This window comes from Sceloporus undulatus, chromosome 5, assembly GCF_019175285.1.
Source record: "Sceloporus undulatus isolate JIND9_A2432 ecotype Alabama chromosome 5, SceUnd_v1.1, whole genome shotgun sequence".
Lineage (NCBI taxonomy): Eukaryota > Metazoa > Chordata > Lepidosauria > Squamata > Phrynosomatidae > Sceloporus > Sceloporus undulatus.
In genome coordinates this window covers 19,908,416-19,932,160 of record NC_056526.1, presented here as the reverse complement: position 1 = coordinate 19,932,160, position 23,745 = coordinate 19,908,416, and the positions used below count along the sequence as shown (strand labels likewise).

The window sequence follows — 23,745 nt, the reverse complement described above, 5'->3', positions numbered from 1 at the left end:
TGGTGAAAAGGTGAACAGTGCATAGTGCTGTTTACAGTCAGAGATTCTTCTGTGATGTATGCTGTCCTCTGGATTTCTCTGCTTGACAATTTTGAATGAGCAACTGTAATTTTTTTTAAAGGAATGTTGGTGCCAGCCATTTATATTCTTACGCAGTTACTGATTTATATACTGGAATGTATTATTCTGCTTTTTAAATAAATGATAGGCAGATGATTTTCCTGGACTATATTCTGAGTAGTCAGAGCTGGAAATTAATTCTTTTAACCAAGCATATTTATAGTCCCTAGAATGAGAGAGAGATACACAGAAAAAGAGAGAGAAAGTGAAGAATGGATTGGTTTAAATGAAGTGTCCTACTTTGAGGTATAAAATGGAGGAAGGCAGGGGAAGGGGAAAAAAGGAAGTAGCATCACCTTTAAGACTAACTGCTTTTTATTTTAGCTTAACTTTCTGTGGATATAAACCCACTTCTTCAAATGCAATAAAGTAGTGGGTTTATATCCATGAAATAAATGTCATGCTAAAATAAAAACCAGTCAGTCTTAAAGATGCTACCACATTCCTTTTTCTCCTCCCCTCTCATTTTTATGCTGCAAGAAACTAACATGGCTACTGTTTTGAAAACTACTACAGTTGACCCTCCTTATCCACGGATTCAAGCATCCATGGCTTGAAAATATTCAAAAAAGTATAAATTCCAAATGGCAAACCTTGATTTTTGCCATTTTGTATAAATGGCTATACCATTGTATTTAATGGGACTTGAGCATCCTTGGATTTTCTTATCCACAGGGAGTCCTGGAACCAAAACCCAGTGGATAACAAGAGCCCACCGTAGGTTGAAATGCAAATGTGCTTTCTGTGTATGAATGCATACTAGCATGATAGTATCATAATTTAAACATTTGTTTTCCACTGAATGCAGTCTACATGTGTATTATGACTTAGAATTATATATATTGGAGCTAAGAGACAGTTGGCTGATTATGCACATGCAGCTATACTAAGCAAAACCACCCACTTAAATTCTGAGGCAGTAGTCTGATGCACCCATATTTGGATATTTGATTGAACAAAGTAGGATTTATTGTTCAGTGAATGTGTATAGAACTGTGCTCCGAATGTCAAAAATTTTCCAGACGTGAGGATTTATTACAAGATAAACTCTGTAAGATTGAAACAAATATCCATACTGTCCTCTATTGGTGCAGTCTTCATAATTTGAGACCAGAACATGTTGAAGAGCTGGAGTAGTTGGAGCGCATAGAATAGGACTGCAGGGTCATTTATGTAGGCTTTGTGGGTAATTTATAGGATCCTTGTGCTTGGTATAGCATTCTAGTCTATGATAAATATCTTTGTAACTAAAATCAGAAACAGGGAAGTAATCCAAAAATGTAAGTTACTGAGGAAATAACTATTTGATCTTTGTTTCTGTTACAGATGAAGATGAACACCAAGGAACTATGACTTCAGAAATGAATGGACCTACTATAAACAGTGATTGGCTGTAAGCTGTCTGATACCTGTAGTCAAGAAACATTACAAGAATTCTTCTGTACTTGGTTACTTTTCTATTACAAATTCAATCATGTATGGAAGTGCTCGATCAGTTGGTAAAATTGAGCCAAGCAGCCAGAGTCCTGGACGTTCTCCGCGGTTGCCAAGATCACCACGGTTGGGCCATCGTCGAACCAACAGCACAGGAGGGAGCTCTGGAAGTAGTACTGGTGGTGGCAGTGGCAAAACACTTTCAATGGAAAATATCCAATCTTTAAATGCAGCCTATGCCACTTCAGGCCCTATGTACCTAAGTGACCATGAGAACGTGGGATCAGAAACGCCTAAAAGCACGATGACTCTTGGCCGATCTGGGGGGCGTCTGCCTTATGGTGTTAGGATGACTGCTATGGGCAGTAGTCCCAACATTGCTAGCAGTGGGGTTGCCAGTGATACTATAGCATTTGGAGAGCATCACCTTCCTCCTGTGAGCATGGCATCCACAGTGCCTCATTCACTGCGCCAGGCTAGGGACAATACTATAATGGACCTGCAGACACAGTTGAAGGAAGTGTTGCGGGAAAATGATATACTGCGAAAGGATGTAGAAGTAAAAGAAAGCAAGCTTAGCTCCTCTATGAACAGTATCAAGACATTCTGGAGTCCAGAACTGAAGAAGGAAAGAGCCCTGAGAAAAGATGAAGCATCTAAAATAACTATTTGGAAAGAACAGTATCGAGTTGTGCAGGAAGAAAACCAGGTGAGTATTCTAAAAACTTCAGCAGAATGTGTATGTGTGGATGCCTTTGCTGGGTATATGGGTTTTTGTAGGTAATCATTGGCGATTTAAGCAAATTATTCTATTGATTTAGCTTAGTTTATCCAGTCTCAGTGGCTTCAATTGCACTGTATCATTTGGAAAGATAATTTTCCTGTGTCAGTTGTAGATCCTCTTGCATCAGTTTAAATCCCACTTCAGCCTAGTCTAAAATATTCCGAGACCTTCTGAGATGGAAGGAAACATATTCAGGGGTAGTCCTGTTGGCTATGCAGCAAAATACAACAAAATCCCCAAACAAACCTTTATTAGCCTCTCAATTCTTCCTATCGGAAGTTACTTTTCTGTTTCTAATGGTGTTAAAATTTCATTACCCATATTTTATTGCTCTTTGTCCCTAGTCATCCAAGGAGAGTGGCCTGTGCCTGCATTGAGACCTCTCCAATCCACCTTAACTGACAACAGAAGTAACATCTGAGACAAAATATAGACCTGTGACTATAGCTAGCATCATCACTTTTCTTCTCCTGTATATTTAACATCTTCACCTGATAAAGAAGCCAGCAAAGCTTTGAAACCTTGCATGATGTATTTTGTGCATTTTGGTTGGCCAATAAAGTTGTCACTGTTTTGTGGATTTTGTACTTTGTTATATTTTACATGCATGGAAGTCACCAGAAGATGTATATCTGTAACTTTGTAATTGTCTATGGTTGCTTGGCAATAATTACATACTTAACTCAGCAAACCTTCTTAGAAGTTATTTATCAGATTTGTTTGACATATGATAGACAAAAAAGATATTAATAATATACAGAAAACAAAGAGAAAACAGAGCAGAGTGACTTGGGCCCTGTGCAGAGCGGCCTTAAAGGCTGGTTTGGGAGCAGAGTTGGGGCGTAGCAACCACATGATGCACACCCCTATTCCACCACCAGGGCGGCATGATGCTCTGTGCCATTCCACACGGCGTCACGGTGCTCCTCTGGCGCTGCATCTACATGACGCAGCACTGAAGGAGTGCTGTAAAGCTGCAGCGCTGCTGCTATCACACCATTTGCAGGCCACAGAAAGGAGCTGATTTTTTGCGGCTCTTTTTTGTAGCCTGCAAAGGCCAGATTGGGGCTGTGCATGCAGTTGCCGTGGCTCTGATCTGGCTGTAAAAGGCACAGCTGGAGGCTGCCCCTTAGGGCTGTCTGGACAGCCCCTTGGCTAACACTTACTACATTTATTTGCAGGTCTAGGACACGTGTTTCTTTACAGAGCCCATAACTAGCTTGAAGAACTAGATCCCACGGGACATTATGGGTCAAGCAGCACATAGAGCTTTTTTTTTTAAAAAAAAAGAAAAATTAGTTGATCAGTCTATTAATTGGCCATTGGACTTCATGGATGGTTTGGGTCTTGCTCCAGAAATCTGAATTACATGCCTAAGGAATGATGGAGTGCCCCCAATATAAACAAATCATGGATGCTGAAGGCATGATGTTGTGGTTAGGCCAGACATTGGAAAAGAAAAGCGGAGAGATACAGGTACCTAGGGTGTCAATGGTCTATAGCAGTAATGATTTCCAAACTCTGGTTTTCCAAGCGTTTTGGACTTCAGCTTCCAGAATCCCAGACTGTTGGCCAAGATGGCTGCAGCTTTTGGGATCGGAAGTCCAAAACACCCGGAGAACCAGAATTTGTGAATTACTGGCCTTTAGGGATTCCATCACTCTTGGCAGGAAGCCTTTTAGCTTTGGGACAATATGGCCCTACTTTTTTCACATAGGAAAATACTGTGACTGCACCAGCTGCAGGGGCAGGATACTGATTAAAATGGGGACTAAAAGAATCTGATTCATGAATTTCTAGGGATTATGGCTGACAGAGCTGGTGCTTTTGACACCTTGATCTCTCTGTGGCATGAATAGGGAAAGCTATTAATGTGATGTCTCCTTTGCCTGTTTTATGAAGTCTGGTTGAAGTTGCAGATAATGAAGCAAACAGGCATATTACCTGAGTACAAGTGATTGTGATAGAATATTGGTGAGACTACATTATGTTTCCTACCATGTGATAGTGATGACAGTTAAGAAAGCATACTGCATTCTCTCTGGAGCAGAGCTGTTTTAAGTGGTGAAAGAACTATTAATATTGCATCCCATGGTTGAAACGAGAAGACCTTCAGAAACTTGGTTTGAAAAGTATGCAGAATAATTTGCATTCATGCAGAATTTGCTGCTGTTACTGTGATATCCAGAACACAGTGAGATTGTGTGGAGTCATTTGTTATGGCAGTGTGGAAAGGTACAGCTGACCACATGCATACTTGTGTGTCATGGCTTTGGATATCTATTTGGTGTGTGGGATCATCTGTGGAGCATAGCAGGGAATGATTAATGACTCCTAGGCAATAATCCAGTTTGACATCACTTTAACGGCCATGATTCAATGCAATGGAATTCTGGGATTTGTAGATTTGTAGATTTTTTTTGGATACATTTAGCCTTTTCTGTGACATGCCACAACAGACTACAAATCCCACAATTCCATAGCATTGAGCCATGGCAGTAAAAGTGATGTCAAACTGGATTATTTCTGAAGTGCAGATGCAGCCTTAGAGATGAGAGGTGTTGTCATAGCTATGAAATAGTTTATAGTTTATCCGTTTCTTTAAAAATAGATAAACTAGATCAGAGGTTTGTGATAACTACCACACAGTTTGAAGTACCCTATATCTGGGCAATGTTACTGAAAAAATGGTTGATGACTGTTCAAGAAGGATTTCAGTCTTTGCCAGGAAATAAAGAAGAGCGCATGCCTGATCGCTTCTGTGCATCACTCTAGCCATTTTATTGTGTAGGATCCTATCTGTACTTGGGACTGGGGGCTTGGCTGAAATGGTAGTTCTATTTTACCAAGAGTGTATGGTGGAAAGTTCTTAATTTTGCTGTCAAAACATTTATTTGTTTTTAAATGTTTTATAAAGTATAAAAATGTCCTATGTATATTTTATAAAACCTTAAAAACAAATATAAACCTAAGTAGCTTGTAAAACAGAGGACTGCTATATGGGTCACCCCAAAATTCTTCTGTAATTTGAGCAGCAGATATACAGGCGTTTCTGCCTCCTCCTCCTTTCATTCCTGTCACCCATTCTAATTATTTGTTTAAATAAACTGCTAGAGATTTATTCTCTAAGCTTGCTATAATTACAGTGATAACAGAAGAATTGTAGAACTGTAGTCCAAAAAAGGGGTACTGTTTAAAAGCAAAGTGAAGTGTGTAATTGGATGTAGAAATTAGGGAGCCTAATTATGTGGTTCATATGTAATTAAATTATTTTATAGCATTTGTATCATTGGTTGTCTGTGTCTATCCTTTATAATGAAGATCAGGTTAATGAGATTTACACTAAACAGATTTCTCTGCATAAGCTTTGGGCTAAGGATTTTCTTGGATTAAGTTCAGGGTGCACTTGGACCTGTCATTTCATTAATGTGACAGTATAAGAATCAACCTGTAAAGATACTGGATAATATATCATTTTAAATACATGAAATAACTGAAGGATAAAAAGTGGTATTAAGGGAACACTTTTTCAGTAGATGTCATACTACAGTGTCTTCCAAATGTTATGAGACAGCTTCCCATAAAGAGGTACTTAATGTTTTCACCACCCATTCATTGCTCTTATTAGCCAGTGTGGGCAAGAGCATAGTATTTATGGAATTGGTCATAATACTCCAAGAATCCAATCCCTGTCCTCGGGAAGTGTAATCTGAATCATGTCCATTTTAATTAATTAATTATATTTATTGCACTTGCATCCCACTTTTCTTCCAAAATGGGATCCGTTTAACTAAATAGGCAGAGCCAAAGACACATCTAGTGTGGTTGTGTGCCTTCAAGTCATTCCCGACTTTTGGTGACCCTATCATGGGGTTTTCTGACCTTAGTATGTGACTCGCCCAAACTCACCTATTGAGTTTTGATGCCTGAATTGAACCCTGATCTCCAGATTCCTAGTCCAACACTCAAACCACTGCACCATGTCACTTCTCCACATCTAATGTCACAGTGCTTATTTCAGCTTTTATGTTTAAATAGGTACAAGAAAATGGCTAACAAATTAGTCATCATGTACTGTTCAGCAGTCCTCTTGCCCACTTTTATGCTAATACGTTAGCAGACTTAACTACCCGGAATACCTGTGATGACTGACTTAGAGATAACATAGTGCTGATGAAGAAAGTAATACAGTATTTATTTACTGGGGTTATAGCAAATTCACTGAAAATATAAAAATCAAAATGAAAGTGTTATTAATAAGAGTGGACCAATCCTAATCAAGAACTTATTAAAACATTTTTGTTCCACTCAGCTCATCTGAAAAAAGTTGGAAATCAAAAGAAAGCATAGTTGCTTTCTTGCATTTTCCTCTAGGAAACAAACTATATCCCAATCACAGAATATGACCAAATTAAACCATTTTGTCCCATGAATAATATTAAAATTGTTTCAAAAATGTAATCTTACTTAAAATTCTTGGTCTGCTATGAATACTTTTGCTAAAATGCCAATTCTTTGTAAATTTTATACTTTTGTTCTTATGCCTTTTACTTTTAGTAGACTTTAAGAAAGTGAAAATATGGGGAAACTCAGATTTGGGAGAATGAACTTGTTTGGGTAAAACCATCAACCATGCTGGCTGCTATCTCAACAGGTGGGATAGTTCTCCCCACTTTATCCCATACTGTAAGCAGCACAATGTACTGGAATCAAAGGTTCAGAGAGGCAATAGGAAAATATTTAGTATTCAGGCAATTTAAGAGAATCCCAATATAAGATACTATATAGACTGAAGTAGGGGAAGTTTTCACTCTACCCATGGTAGTAAAGATAAGGCCCCCAGGCCCCAATATTAAACCAGTATGCCTAGCTTTCTTCCCATCAACAGATATGGAACTTCTTTTAATAACTGAAATAACTTTATAGTAGTACAGTACTGTATAGTATTTGCATGGTTCATCTGCTCCTCCACTTGAGTCAGAAAAGGATGTTTACCAGAGCAGAGGTCACTGTAGCACCGATTTGGCTAATATAGTTACCTGTCTGGAAAATTCTTCTATCACTTTATTTATTTATTGCATTGTTATTGTTCTCTCATTGCCACCACTGCCATAGAGATTTTAGGCATGAATTCACACGTGATCTTTTGTTCTTTTATTCCTCCTCAGCCTTGTGGCTAGCTTGACCACACATTTTAAAATACAAATTCAAGAATATTGGAAGACATTTGAATATGTCAAGTCTTTCAACTTTTTGGGACTTTAAAAAGGTAAAGGTTTCCCCTTGACATGAATGTTTAGTCGTAACCAACTGTATGGGGCGGTGCTCATCTCCGTTACTAAGCTGAAGAGCCAGTGTTGTCAAAGACAACTGCATGGTCATGTGACCAACATGGCTGCACAGAACATTGGCGTGTTACAGACCGCCCCTTTGGGGTGGCCTGTAGGCGCACCTTTCCCCGCTGGATTGGGGCCTCAGCGGCCAGAGCGGCAGCCGCTGAAGCCCCGATCCGCCGCTTTCCGGGCTGCGGGGAAGCGGCAAAAGGCCCCTTCCCCGCAGCTTGGAAAGGGGTGTCCTTGGGGCTTCAAGCCCCAAGGACACCCTGCGGCGGCGGGGAGAAGGAGAAAGGGGCCGTTTGGCCCCTTTCTCCTTTGGTCCGCTGGGCGCAGCTGTCTAAAGGCTGCGCCCAGCGGACCAAACCAGGAAGGAGTTCCGAAACGGAGCTCCTTCAGGGGACACGGAAAGGGCGCCCAAGGCGCCCAGCCGCGACCCCAATACGTCACAACTGCGCCGCCTCGTTTGGAGGCGGCGCGACCGTGACGTATCGACGGCGGCGGCCGTGTGGAACGGCTGCTGCTATTTTGTGCGCGCACAGCGCACACTAGGATTAGGGCGGTGCAGAAGCACCGCCCCGCCTTAACCCTAGTACGCACTGTGCGCGTACTTTTTAGCCTGTGTGTAACGGGCCATTGTTACCTTCCCACTGAAGTGGTACCTATTTATCTACTTGCATTTGCATGCTTTTGATGTACTAGGTTGGCAGAAGCTGGGACTAGTGACAGGAGCTCACCCCATTGTGCAGCACCTGGGCTTTGAATTGCCAACCTTCCAATCTTATGATCATCAGAACTGGCATCTTAACCACTAAGCCACCACGTCCTACTTTGTCTCACTTAGTCACAAAAATTAGTGCATACTTAATTTAAAATCTTAGGTTAGAATAACATCTTATTAGGCCAAAGTAAAGGTCTCAAGAAGCTGGAGATAATTTTAGATTTTATAATAATAATAGTGACCAATCTGGCTGCCACATTTTGAACCAATTGAAGCTTCCAAACTTGGTACAAGGGCAGCTCCAAGTAGAGCGCATTACAGAAATCTAAATGAGGGATTACCAGCGCAGGTACCACTGCTTCAAGGTCCTTTTGGTCTAGGTAGGGACACAGTTGGCGTATCAGCCGAAGCTGATACCAAGCACTCCTGGCTGACGCATCTATATGAGATGACAGCTGCAGGGACGGATCAAGGAGTACTCCCAAACTGCGAACTTTGTCCTTTAGGGGAAGTGTGACCCCGTCCAGGACTGGCTGACAAATCTCCATGTCTGGACTTAGGGTACCTATTGCAAGTACCTCTGTTTTCTCTGGATTCAGTCTGAGTTTGTTTTCCCTCATCCAGCCCATTATCAACCCAAGGCAGGCATCTAGAGGAGAGATGCGATCCCTAGTCACTGCAGTAGTCAGAGACATAGAGAAATAGATTTGGGTGTCATCAGAGTACTGATAACAAGAATTAGTAGAAGCCACATAAGGTAGCTTTATCTAGTTGTTGAAGTCTGTGTTCACCATCTGTCTTTGCTGCTTTAAATCCCATTCAGGAGATGACTGGGATACAAATCAGATACATAAATTAAAAAAAATGAAAAGCTAAAGAACTGGAAAATTAACATGCTATTTTGTGACTTTTGGATTGGCTTATCCCATATGGATTTTGGAATTTTTCTTACATGCAACGAGGCTAGCTAGTTTGGTCTTAGTGTAATTTAATTTAATGGGTAGGCATTGTTTTCTGGCATATCACTGAAGTAGAGGTTTGACAGGTTCCCTGCTGTGTCTGCATCTGGCACCTGTGTCAGTAGATAATCTTGGCAACATAATACTACATGTCCATATGTTAAGATATTGGTAATCTTCTCAGGTGTCCTCTCAGTCGTAGATTTTCCCCATTAGATTTTGCTTACTAGTGTTTTTTGAACATTTTGTTTTGTCATTGAATTGTTGATGTCACAATTTCTTTTAGAAGAATTCATAACAGTTAAAAACAGAAGTTAGAAAATAGATGTACTTGATTTTACATTGGATTTTTATTATTTGCTTTGTTTTTAATTACATGATCTAAAATGGAAAATGAAGATAATACAAATAGTTTCCTCGTCAATTATAATAGAAGGAATGACTCTTATCAAACAGAATTAAAAAGCCTGCTTTCCCCTGCAAAACAACAACCAGGAACAAAGAGTTCCTGACCAAAGAGAACCAAACAGAAATCCTTAAGAATATCATGGATATACACTTCTTAGTCTAAGTTTCCAATTATATTCTGTGGTATAAAAGCTCTGCTTAGTTTTAGACAAGTATGTTTTCATAATTTTATGACTCTATGACTATGGGCCTAAACAGACCAATGATGAAAACCAGCGAGGGGACAGAGTGCGGGTGTGGCGACTGCGCACCCTGACTCTGCCCCCAAGCCGTCATGAGGCATTGCGTCCCACCGCACAGTGGGAAGTGTCATGCTGCATCTTTGGTGCAGCGTTTACATGCACTGCGCCAAAGAGCTGCGGAAGAGCCACAGAAGCGGTGGCTAGTGCGCCCTTTCCACGGTGCAAAAAGGAGCCACTTTTTGTGGCTTCTTTTTACACTGCAGAACTGCTAGGGGGGTCATGGCATGCTGTTGCTGCATCCCCAACCCAGCATGCGGAGCCACCTCTTAGGCACGGTCTGTTCAGCCCCTATGTCTCTATTTGCTGTTAACTGCTGCCAAGTCAACTTCAACTTACAGCGACCCTATGAATGAGAGAGCTCCAAGTCACTCTACCATCAACAGTTCTGGTCAGGTCTTGAGGACTTAAGGTCATAGCTTTTTTTGGGGGGAGGGGGGAGTCTATCCATCTGGAATGCAATCTTCCTTTTTTCCTACTGCCTTCTACCTTACCAAGCACTGTCTAGTGCAGGGGTAGGCAACCTTTTTGAGCCAGGGGCCGGGTTGCTGTCCCTCAGACAACTGGGGGGGCTGAAGCCAAAAATTATTAAATTTTTTTTTAAAAAATTAAATAAATAAATAAACTGGGACAAATGTAGGACAACATTTTCAAATGGTGGACCCTTTTTTTAAAAAAAGTGGAGGACACGCAAAAAAAAATTTTTTTAAAAAAAATGTTAATATAAATGCATGTTTCTGAGGCGTCTATAGACAATTGCCCCTCTTGCCCCTGCGCGCGAGAGGCCAAAGGCCCCGGCGGCAATTGGCGGCAGGACCGGGCTGGGGCCGGTCCCAAGGCCTCGCTGGGCCGCATCCGGCCCGCAGGCCACAGGTTGCCTACCCCTGGTCTAGTGAGTCACATCTTCTCATTATATGCCCAAAGTATGACAGTCTCAGTTTAGTCATCTTGGCTTGTAGAGAGAGTTCAGGCTTGTGTTGCTCTAGGAGTCATTTGGAGTTTTTTAGCAGTCCACAGTATCCGTAGAACTCTTCTCCAGCATCACATTTTCTTCCCATCTGCTTTCTTCACTATCCAGCTTTAACAACTAGACTTCAGGGTGAAGCAGATGAGCAGGAAGGCGCAGCTAGAAGCCACTCCAAGCCCGATTGTCCTGGGGCAGCAGCAAACACATGCTGTGGCCCCAAAGGCATCTCCTCGTGCAGCCCCAAATAGGAGCAGAAGAGATCTGCTACTTCTGGGGCTGGTTTTGAGCTGCCTTAGATATCCTTGGGGCCATAGAAATTGGAAGTAGGATGGCATGGGCAATCCTAACTTTAGTATTCAATGATATCTTTACGCTTCAGGAACTTGTCTAGTTCTTTCATAGCTGTCCTAGTCTGCTTCTGATTCTTGACTACAGTCCCTATTCTGATTATTATTGCAAGAAGGGCGGTATAAAAATAAAACTTTTATTATATTATTATTATTATTATTATTAACTGAGCCAAGATGTGGAAAATCATTAACTGTTTCAATTATGTAAATAATGTGTGATTGTTATTTTTGATTTCTTAATATTCAGCTGTAAATTTGCCTTTGCACTTTCTTCCTTAACTTTCTTCAGTAATTGTTCCAAGTCTTTGCTATTTTCTACTAGTAGAATGGTGAAATCATAGAATCATAAAAGTTGGAAGAGGCCACATGAGCCATTCACTCCAACCCCCTGCCATGCAGGAATAAACAATCAAAGCAGTTCCAAGAAATGGCCATCCAGCCTCTGTTGAAAAACCTCCAAAGAAGGAGACTCCACCATACTCTGAAGCAGCATATTCGATGGTCAAAACAGCTCTTACGGTCAAGAAGTTCTTCCTAATGTTTAGATGGAGTCTCTCTTCTTGTAGTTTGAATCTGTTGCTCCATATCCTAGTCTCTGGAGCAGCAGAAAACAAGTTTGCTATTCATAGTTCTATGGAGCAGTAGAAAACATGCTACTCATAGTTGTCTTCTGCAGTGTTCCAATAGCTTATTGAGTGCCTTCTGACCTGGAAGTGACATCTTCCGGCACTATTCCTTGTTTCATTCTGGATTGTGTCAACATAGGGTTTTCATAGTAAAAGATACTCAAAAGGGGTTTGCTATGCCTCTATGCAATACTAAATAGATGTTAGCTATCGTGCCATGGCTGTTATCTCTGAGAAATCCTCTGTCAGTGTCACCCCTCACTATTTCTCCTGCCCAGTAGCTGTTTGGCACATTTTTTTCTGGCTGCTCAGCAAAAGCCTGTCTGACATGTGAGCCCCTACTAGCAGGACATAGCCTCTTGCCTCACAGAGCACATAGTCCCAGTATGGCAACATATTGTCTTAATTATTACAATGACTAATTCATATATACATTTATGCAGGGAATATGCACATTTTAGCACTTAAATTTGCTCCTGTTGTGATTTAAATCAACCCAGTATCAAAGAGCATGGCATTGAAAATTATTCAGAAGTTTAATAGGAATGGAATCAAGCTACTAACTGTACAAAGAAGATGATATGCTTATGTTTTCATTATTGTATGATGATGGAAGAGTAAGAACTGCTGGACAGCTAAACAGTTAATCTCTTAAAACCAGTTTAATTGACACTCTCACAATCAGAGTTGCTTAAGAAATGCCTTCTGGTAAAATTAAATCACCAAGTAAAACTACTTGGCTGTTTGTTTTAATGGTTTAGTTTTTTTTCCTTCAGTTAGTGTATGTTCCTTGATATATGATCCCCATATGTGGTCAATGTCTACAAGTCGATCCCACATACTGGTTAAGAAAATAAATCTCCCTTTTCAGGCTTTGTCCATCAATAATTCAAGTTGTACCCAGTGACCTGAAGACACACAACACACACACTAGCTTCCATGTTTTTTTTATATATATGTTTCTGGGAGGAAACAGTTTCTAAGAGCTTTTCAACACCATACTACAGTATTGCTTTCTTGGCCTGCAAATGGGATAGTCAAAAGAGCATTCGTGGCTGATCAGAGATAAAAAAAAAGAGGAGCACTCATGCAGTGACTTATTAGGCTGAATGCTAAGAAATGATTTTCCTAACCCTTTCTGTAAAATGGAATGCACAAGACAGAACTGTAAGTTCCTGGCATAATTGAGAGTGTGATTTGATTTCTTTTGCATATATGTTGGAATTTGGAAACATAAGAAACATTGATATTTCACCCACTAATAGAATAAGCTGCTTTCAATGGACCTTTGCCAGACAAGATCGGCAGAGGTCCAATTTATGAATGGTCACATCTAAATAAATGTGGCTGGGGCAGTTTAATTAACCACAGTTAAAACTCAGGTTTATAATAAATGTGACCAGTAATCATGGCTATGGAACAGCTTTGCTTTGCCTCAGTCTTTAAAATCTATGTTTGTTAGGCTGTTAGGCACATTCTTAGAGTACTTTTGATTATAGTCTGCATATGTTAAGGAAAAAGCAACATGGGTTATACAGTAAATGAAATAAAACATGTATGTGAGAGTCAGGGTGACTCGGCAGAAGCCAATTGGGAACCACACAGGTGTAAATGGTAATACAATTAACAAGTCCTGAATGCCAAGGACAAGAAATGTAAAGTGGATAATTGGACACACCTGACAATTGTTAAGTGGTCAAGGCTGAGATGATGAAATCATTAATTGTAGGATGAACCAAGAGAACCAATGAGAATGGTGTACACGCCTACTGGGTGGAAACAGACAACAGTGGGTGGTACCATGCATTGACTATAATAATGACTATGCATCCCAATGTATTTTGTGAGTTGTAGAGTGGGTTGTAGAGTGGATAGTAGTAGTGGATAGTGAGGAGTTGAGTATTGTTGTGTTGGATAGTTTGGAGCTGTATATAGTAGAATAAAGTAGATCTTTTATATAAGACTACTGAGTTGTCTGGTGTCTTGGGTGAAGCTACAAGAACCAGCTGGAGCCTGAAGAAGGGTGAAGACTTCTGTGGAAGCAAGAGTGAGAAGGCTAGGAGAGTTTTGTCAGGGTCTTCAGCCTATTCTCTGTAACTCTGCTAAGCTATAACCAACTGGCCAAAACTGGTCAGCGCGGTGCACAACCAGGTGGTGAGTTCAAGCCAGAGGTGAAGAGCTACAACCACCCAAAATGTCACAAAAGAGTACAAAGATTTTTTTTTAAAGGAAGAGATAATATGATTCCTTTATTCATTGATTTGCTACCTAGATTTACTTTCTTTCTTGTTAGTGACATGCTAGGTAATGCCTCAGTAAACATGGAATTTTCAAGTGGGGTGTGAAGCGTAATTAGCAACATAATGAAAATTGGTTTAGGGCAAAAGGTTCAGGAATCCCCAGCAGGCTTACTGGACAGTGGGTAAGAAGTCAGGTATGGCAGACTTAGAGCCATTTGGAGTAGGTAGCAGTGGTTGGCAACAAGCAAGAGAAACTTTACCTGATGTCATGGCCAGCCAAGATCAGCTCTCGGAGGATGAGGAGGAGGATGAGCCTCCTCCAGAGCCAGGGCTGATTGAGGCAATGCCAGGTGCTGTTCCTGCCCTGCCAGGTCCCAGCTGTGATCCTCCAGTCCCAGAGGAGGAGGTTCAACCAGGTCCTAGTGCCACAGAGAGGCTTCCTTCGGTACCACAGCCTAGTGGTGAGTCTGGAGACGAAGCTTGCCTGCAGGTGCCTTCTTACAAAGAGAGAAGAGCCGAGAGTTCTTGCAGACGCAGATCACAGAGGATTGCCGAGAGGCAATCAGCCAACCAGCCTCAGGTGGCGCGAGGGAGAGTTTCCCTTACTTAAGTGGGAGAGAGACTAATGCTGGTTGCTAGAGTTTATTGCATGATCCCTCGGCGTGATTGCTGCTAGCTCCTAGTATCTAGATTCTCTGTTACCTTGACCTCGGACCGGACTACGTTATCTCTTGGCTGTTTTGACCCTGGACTGTTTGACTACGCTGTTTCCCGGTATCCTGACTTCGGCTTGACTTTCGGAACGTTGGAATCTCTGGAATCCTGACTTCGGCTCGTATTCTTGACCTGCCCTCGGACTGCTTCTTTGCTGGGTCTGCTTTACTTCCACTGAACTAAAGGCTCTGTTATCAGCTACGGTCAGTGTTGCTGGCAGCTTTCCTGGACACCTACCATATTTAAAGTTGGTCCATCTCTCTCTCTCTCATTAAAAAAAACATGGTGAAGAACTATGGTTTTGAAGTAGCATAGTTGGTGCCTTCTCTGTTGACAGCTATTCCAACATTTTTGGGCAGTGTGCACATGCCACCACTGCTCTAACCCCCCACCCCAGTGGCTTTCTGCAGAAAGAAGGGAAAATTAAAGGGCTGGTGAACCTAGAGTAATTCACATGGTGGTGGCAGAACTCAAAAGAGCACCAAGCACTGCTGTCTTGCCTGCCCTGCAGCTGTTTCCTTGTTATAGCACTGCTCCTAATACATCAGTGCTACATCACTTCACTGTTCTGGGAACAGCTCTTGCATCACACTTCTGGACACTGACTTTTTTTTTAAAGGGGGCATATATTGCAAGGATCTGTAGCATATTGTCATTGGGCATAGCTAGCTGTAACTGTAACTGTGTTCTTCCAGTTTTGTATTGTATGCATATGAAGAAGGAAGGTGTATGCATATGAAGAAAGAATACCCTAGTTCAGTTTCTGTCATTTTCTGTCAGTTTATCTGTATTTCTCTTATGTCATTTTCCCTCTATGTTCTTAGGGGAACCATAAAATTATTAAAATAGTAGATGTCATTCTATTCAGTGACAAGCCTATTGATGTCAGACAGAAGCATCTTAATGCCCAAAATACAATGTATCTCCGGTTTCTTAAAACTAATGAATACCAGCCATAAATGGAGATAAATTGAATCTTGGCACGCCCAGGGCGTATATGTGATCATTTCCTCCTATACTGTTTTCCTATTGAAAACCTTATCTTATTCTTTGTCCATAAAAAAAGTATTATGTTCTCTATTTCTTCTAATGGAGCAACAGTGGTTTATGGAATGGGGATGAGCAGCAGTGGTGTGTATAGAATCATGGCATGAGAACCAGTTGTGCCATTTTACAGCTGAAAATTACAGATGATTGTGATTTCTAGGTTCCTTGATCAATAAGACATTGAATGTTAATAATTTGCCATAAAATTGAGTTTATGTGTGAGGAAAATATAAGGCTTGGGTCCAGGCTATTTGAATGACTGCATCTCCTTTTACGAACCTGCTAGAACACTGAGATTATCGGGAGAGGCCCTCTTCTCTGTCCCATCACCCCTCAGGTGCGTTTGGCAGGAACTAGTGAGAAGGCCTTCTTGGTGTCTGCTCCCAGGCTCTGAAACTCCCTCCCTAGAGAGGCCAGGCTGGCTCCATCCCTGCTTTTCTTTCGGCAACAGATAAAAACATTTTTATGGCTCCAGACTTTCTCACACTGACATGGATGCAGTATAAGGCTGTATAGGAGTTTTTAAATTTTAAAATATGTAGTGTTTTTAGCTTTTAACAATTATTCAATTGTTTTTTTAAACTTCATATTTTTAACATTTTGTATTGTTTTAATTTGGACTATCTTAAACTTTTGTTAACCTCCTTGAGTCCCTATACCAGGAGGAGGCCGGATATTAATTCATGATGGTGATGGTGATGATGATGATGATGATGTGCTGTTGCAGTCCAGTAAAAATTTCAAAGTGAAATTTCAAAAACACAAATTTGTAATTTTTTTAGTCTACTAAGGTCTAAAATACACTGCAGAAATAATCCAATTTGGAGATTGATTTAACTGCCTTGCCTCAGTGCTAGGGAATTCTGCCTTGAGGGACGCCACATTTAAGCTCCGTTTTCGAGGAGCGACTGTCCCCGAGCCTCACCCTCTGGAATCTACCCAGGAGGAAGGACTGGAGTGCAGTGCCACCGATTCCTAACTCTCCCAGGCATTCCAAGAGGATGTCGTGATCTATTGTGTCAAAGGCCGCTGAGAGGTCTAGAAGCACCAACAGGGTCACGCTTCCTCTGTCAATGCCTAGACGAAGATCGTCAGCCAGAGCAACTATGGCAGTCTCCACCCCATATCCTGTCCTGAAGCCGGTTTGAAATGCGTCTAGATAATCAGTTTCATCCAAGATGACTTGGAGTTGAAGGGCGAAAGCCCTCTCGATCACCTTGCTCAAAAATGGAAGATGGGATACAGGGCTGTAGTTCTTCATATCCAGGGGGTCCAGGGAAGGTTTTTTCAGGAGCGGTCTAACAACCACTTCTTTTAAGCAAGTTGGAACACAACCTTTCCTAAGGGATGCATTGATGATATCTCTAAGAAATGCCATCAAGGCATCACCCCCCTGGACGGCCAACTATGATGGGCTGGGATTGAGGGGACATGTCGTCGTCTTCACATTTCCAAGGATCTTGTTCACGTCATCGGTATTCACAAACTCAAACTGATCCAGTTTAACCTCAATAATGAGTTTACTGGACACCTCATCAGTCGATTCTGCTACAATCCCGGCATCCAGGTCGGCTCTTATCTGAGAGATTTTATCTGTGAATTAGTTGTTAAAAACATCACAGCAGGCTGTTGTCGGGTTAAGTAAAGGGTTCTGCACAGGTGGAACCTGTGTCAGTTCCCTTACCACCCTAAACAGCTCTGCTGGATGGGACATCTGAAAGAAAGGAAACTAGAAAATGTGAGAAAATGAGGGGAAAACATAGTATGTTACCACTTCTTAAAGCTACAGTCTTGAAGGATATGACACAAAAAGAAAAAATGGAAAGGGAAGAAAAAAGAAAATAGCAAGCAGTCAGCAGGACTAGTGGAATGGCCTTGATTCCTGTTTCATTTCTTGTTGCTTACAGTCTCTTTGATTGCTTATTACTGGTGACAATTGATTCTGCAATCACATCTTGGACACCAGTATTACAGACCTCCACTGAGTTTTGGATATTTCTGTTTCTGGTATCAAATGTGAACATTTATTCTTTTGCATAGAAACTTTCCTTTACATAGAATGCATTTATTTGGGTATTGTTTGCAATTGATAGCATGTACCAGTCTGGAAGATAAGAACCTCTCACATTGTGGGTGACATTGTCAGAAAAGACATGGGGACAGACTTAGCATGTGGGTCTGGCAAAGGCCTGCTTTCAGCATCTGCATCATTGCTGTGTGACCAGTTACTGACAAGTAGCTGTTACAAGATTGGAAGAAGTGTACACCTGTCACCCATTTGTAAGAGGGAAGCCCCATTATCCAGAATAGACTGTAGACCATTGAATGCTTCAGGTAGTTTTACCTGCACCCTGTAGTAGACAGTAAGTGGTGTTTCATTATTTTTGGAGTCTGTTATATAGTAGATTATTCTAGATCCTGGTGACCTGTGTTTTCATTTAATTGGTTGGGCACTATAGACTTAGAAACTGTCTTGTCTTAAATTAGGAGTGTGAAGAAAGGTTAAATTATTAACCTCCATTGGCTAGCATTACTCAAGCAATTGCAACCTTTGGAAGTGCTGTGAAAAGGGGACCTATGGGGGAAGGAGCATAAAGCTAGAGGCTTGTCTGTCAAGCTTTCAGATAGGGCTGGTTAGAAATAGAGGTAAGGACTGGGGGCAAATAGGAATGGATTGAATTTTAAGAAGATTGGATTAAATTTTGAGGAACAGTTGAGATTGGGTTGATGAGGAACCTTAGTTTGATAGGAACTGAGAGTGTGAAAAGAGCTCGGGGGAAAACATTACTTTGTTTTCCTTAACCATTTAATTCAAGTGTATCTGCCTGGATATATTTTCATTTAAGAATTAAATGAGAAGAATTTATCATGCCTTAGCAAACTGATCCCAACAAGAAACTCATTTGCTTGTCTGATATAGTGGTCACCTTGTGGCCTGAGTATTTAATCCAGGGAGGGATTTTTAAGAGTAAAAAAGCAAGGTGAGTGATAGGAATCTAGGAACTGTTGGATTGTTCTTCTGTGACATTTGAGTATATTCCAAATGTATCAATTCTGGATTCTGTGCTTTTGCCTAGGGACAGACACATTAAGAAAAAGCATTGGTTTTATATTTTCACAAATGGAGTATTTACTGTTGTTAATTTTGTCTTCAGTTTATGTCTCAGCATAAACTGAAACTATCGCAGGACTTTAGAGCGTGACTTGTTTGCATTCCTCTTCTCTTCCAGTTCCAAGACAGTGAATAAATGTGGATTTACAGACTTAGACATCACTCCTTTCACCCGCTTCACACCTAGTGCAGTCTTTGTTAGCCACTGAGCCTGATTAAGCATTTTGAAGAATTCAAAATGTTGTGCTATATTTTGGGGTTTTTAAGTTGGCTTAATAAAGATAAACCAACATGGATTTTAGAATTTTCTTTTGGAGTTTTTCCAAAAGTAGTAAAAGCGTTCTTGGCTTCTGTCCTGAAGAGGCATTTTTCTACTTCAAATATATTGTTTTTATCTTCATCTGGATTAGTTTGTGTAAAGCTTTGTTTTCTGAATACTGCTGTGTAGCTATAAAACAGACATATAACCACTGCCTTAAATTGATAATATCTTTTTAACTTTGACAATGATGCAATTTCATGGCAAATAAGGTGGCAGCTTTATGGTTCATGACCATGTCAGAGCTCACCCTTTTTCACTGTAGAGCTTCTACATTGCAGAGTATCTCATATCTTTTTGGAAAGGAAGAGAAGGCAGAAAGTAGTGTGTGAGAGAGGGCTAGCGATCTTGGCGCCATTCTGTTGGTGGTAGATAGGAGCATCAAGAGCTGCAAAAACAAAGAACCCACAGGGTACATAGTCAGTAGGAAATCAGGTTATATTAAGAGATTTTGTTTGCATACTGTGCCATGGATGTGCAGGATGATTACCTTTTATCTGAAATGCTTGAGGCCAGAAGAGTTTTGCAGTTGGGATTTCTTTTTGGATTTTGGAATACAAGAATACTTGTCAATAACATGTTTAAATTTGACCAGCCAACTCTTCATTTGAAGCACAGATGCATCTTTATTGCTGCAGCCAGTCGCATGCAGCTCTGTCCTGACAGCTCATACCTGTACATACCTTTCTACAAGGCTGGAGACAGGTGTGAAGTTGGGGAGAGAGACAAGGATTTGTGAAATGTCAGGAGGTTATTTAGTGGCTGTACAGTCATCCCTCCATATCCATGAATTCTTTATACGCAGATTCAACTAACCACAGTTTGAAAATATTTTTTAAATAGATAACTCAAAAACCAAACCTTGATTTTGCCGTTTTATATAAGGAACACCATACCACTATGCTGCTGTATTTAATGGGACTTGAGCATCCACTGATTTTGTTACTCACATGGGATCTTGGAACCTAATCCCTCAATATGGTCATTGACCACAATAAAATGATTGATTGATTGATTGATTGATTGATTGGAACCTAACCCCAGCAGATACAAAGGGCCCACTGTATTTTTTGTTTATTCACTGACACACCCACACTTAAGGTAAACTGAATCATTTTCTTGAGCTTAATAGAGTTGACAAATGTACTACTGGCAAGCTACTTATCTGTAGAATTTTTAATCCCTTGCTTTTCTGCTGCCTTTGAGATAACTCAGTATAAGAACCCCCTTAAATGCAAATGGTTTGTGGGACTGCTGGTTAAATGAAATCCTATTAATATTATAGCTTTGCTTCTAAATGAAACTTGAAACACTATAAAAATAATCCTCACATTTCTGTACGAATAGAAGTCACAGTATCCTAGAACAATTATAAAGTTAATGTGCAATGTGTTTAGGAGTCAGCAGGTTCTACATAATTTAGCCTTGTGGGACACCAGTATATGTTTCTCCTTGTGTGAGATTTTATGTGTGAGATGAAACAATGTCAGCATGGAATCTTAGGCAGTCTCTTGCCTCCAGTGTGTATTCAGAGCATTCTATTTCTTGGAATCATTAGCAATCTTTTTAGAACACATTAGTTGCATTTATATATCTGCCTAGCTTTATATATGCAGGTTTGCATGAGCAAAGAGGCAATGAATGTGTTTTCTTAGTGGTCCTAGTTCATTGTAATATATCTAGAGTTTATTGTGATCGTTGCCATTGTGCATGCGCTCTCTCTCACACACACACGCACGCACGCACACACACACTCTCAACACACATATCTGCCGAGAGCTGTATTGTAACTAGTAATTAATAATAATTTGTTTTATTTATATACCGCTATTCCAAAGATCATAGCGGTGAACAGCAAGTAAGCTAATTTGCCCCCAACAGTCTGTCACAGTTCAGAAGGTTAATAGCACTAATCCTTCAAGTAAAAGTCAATTGTATTGAGTATTTCAAGTACTGTACTCTATGTTTTACACTAATGAAAAGTCTACAAGTATCTATGCTATGGCTTATTTGGGCTAATGTGCATCTTCTGTCATACCTGGATAATTCCTAAAGTAGTTCTACTCCTTTGTCAAAAATTACCTATATATCCACACCTTTACCATGACAGTGAGACAAGCTTAAATCTTCTTCTTCTTCTTCTTCTTCTTCTTGATAATTCATGGATATTTTGCTTTTCACCCAATACTGGGACTCAAGGCAGCTTACAAAGTTAAAACAAATGCAGTTAAAAGCACTTAGAAATGCATAATTAAAAATGTACTATTTCATAAATTGGAGTTTTGGGTTTGTTTTTATTTTTATTTTGTTAGGTTATTGGTAAAACGTAATTAAATAATTCATAGAATTAAAACCCTTTAAAACTAGCCTGTTAAAAAAAGAAAGCCAGCATAATCTCAAACCATTAAAAATCCTATTCCTAAAAGCTCATTAGAACAGAAAGGGGAGGGTAGTAAGGAAACAAGCAGCCTCCCCAGTGAGAGAGTTCCAGAGTTTGGGTGCAGCAACCAAGATGGTTGTCTTATGTGTTCTATCAGTATTCTGGGATCCTTCATAGGAGATGGAGATAAGGGAAGGTCAAGATCATAAAGCCTGGGCAGGCTCATTAGGAAGGTGGGTTTGTTCAGATAACCTGAATCTGAGCTATATGTATAACAAGCACTTTAATTGTATTTAGAAAGAAACTAGCAGCCAGTGTATTTGTTGCCACTGTAGAATTATAGCCAGCCTCAGTTAACAATTTGACTGCAGCACTTCGGGCCAACTCAACTTTCTCAGCATTTTTCAAAGGCAGTTCCATGTAGAGTAAACCAAGACATGTGTCATCATATCAGATATTTCCAGGAACAGGCTCAGCTGGTGAGCTTGCTTTAGCTGTACAAATGTACTCCTGGCACCATAGAAACCTGGGCCTCCAGACTCAAGTTTGAATTCAGAGATGTACCCAAATTGCAAATCTCCATCTTCAGAGAGAGTGTAACTTTATCCAGCTTAGGCAGAATCCTTGTTCTCTGATCTGTCTTTCATCTGAGCAGATAACTGTCTTGCCTGGATTAAGCTTCAATTTATTCGTCCTCATCCCATCCATTACTGACTGAATGATATTGGTTTAGCACAGAAACAGCTTCCATCAAATTAGGTGGAAATGAGAAATAGACCTGGGTGACATCAGTGTACTGGATGCATCTGAACCCACAATTCCTGACACACACACACCCCTTTCAACAGATTCATTTATGTATTAAATGGCATTGAGTAACCCTAAGGGACTCCACAGGCTGATTACCAAGGAACTGAACAGGAATCCCCTCTAGTAAAGAATAGAGTGAATGTAATATAATGCTTCCAAGTCCCATCCTAGTGAGGAGGCCCTGAAAGATACCATGATCATTGGTACTGAAAGGCACTGAGAGGTCCAGCAGATGCCTAATGGACACATTTCCCCATTCAATTTCCTGGCATAGGTCATCCATAAGGCAACCAAAACCAGCTCTATCCCATAGCCATATAGAAATGGATCTAGACAATCTGTTTCATCTGTTCACCATGCCCTTTACGTATTCACCTAGTCGCCCTCTGGCCTGTTTTATGAACTGAGAGACATAAAGATCTAGAATATACGTTGTGGCACTCACCTGTCCCTGCATCACATCCACATCCTCCAGTTCAGGGGTAGGCAACCTTTTTGAGCTGGGGGCCGGGTTGCTGTCCCTCAGACAACTGGGAGGCCGAAGCCAAAATATTTGTCTCCAAACCAGGACAAATGTAGGACATTTTCCAAATGTAGGATATAATTTTAAAATGGAGGACATGCAAAAAAAGTTGCTGCTTTTTTAAGGCATGATCAAAATGGAGGACATTTTGGCATTATTCCTAGACAGATGGCAGAAATGTACTTCCCTTTCTGGCCAACCCCCCCCCCATTCCAAAACACACATGACAGCGCATTTGAGCATTTCACATGGCTTTATTTACCATGAGTTCTTGCCAATTTAATAGAATCATTAAATTATAGAGTCGGAAGAGACGCAAGGGCCATCCAGTCCAACCCCCTGCCATGCCGGAACTCTCAATCAAAGCATTCCCGACAGAGAGGCTTATTGCATATGCATATTGAACATGTCAAGGTGGTTTAACAAGAAGTGGATTTGCCCTCGGTTAATAAAAATACAGAAAAGGGAAAATAAATGCACACAGATGGGGCCAAGAACCCACTCAACCACAACCACAGCAACAATACACAGGGCAGGAAAAGAAAAAGGCAGACACACAGATGGGGCCAAGAACCCACTCAACCACAACCACAACCACA

The 23,745-nt window shown here is 40.7% G+C and overlaps 1 protein-coding gene across 1 annotated transcript in view; it reads left to right on the top strand.

Moving 5' to 3' along the window:
- The window catches only part of ERC1 (ELKS/RAB6-interacting/CAST family member 1), a 102,286-nt gene that overhangs the window by 9,910 nt on the left and 68,631 nt on the right, over positions 1–23,745 (top strand). Inside the window, exon 2 of the mRNA XM_042467867.1 lies at positions 1,447–2,263. Within this exon, the coding sequence (XP_042323801.1) occupies positions 1,595–2,263 (669 nt within the window). The 5' untranslated portion in view covers positions 1,447–1,594. The remainder of the gene's footprint in view (positions 1–1,446; positions 2,264–23,745) is intronic.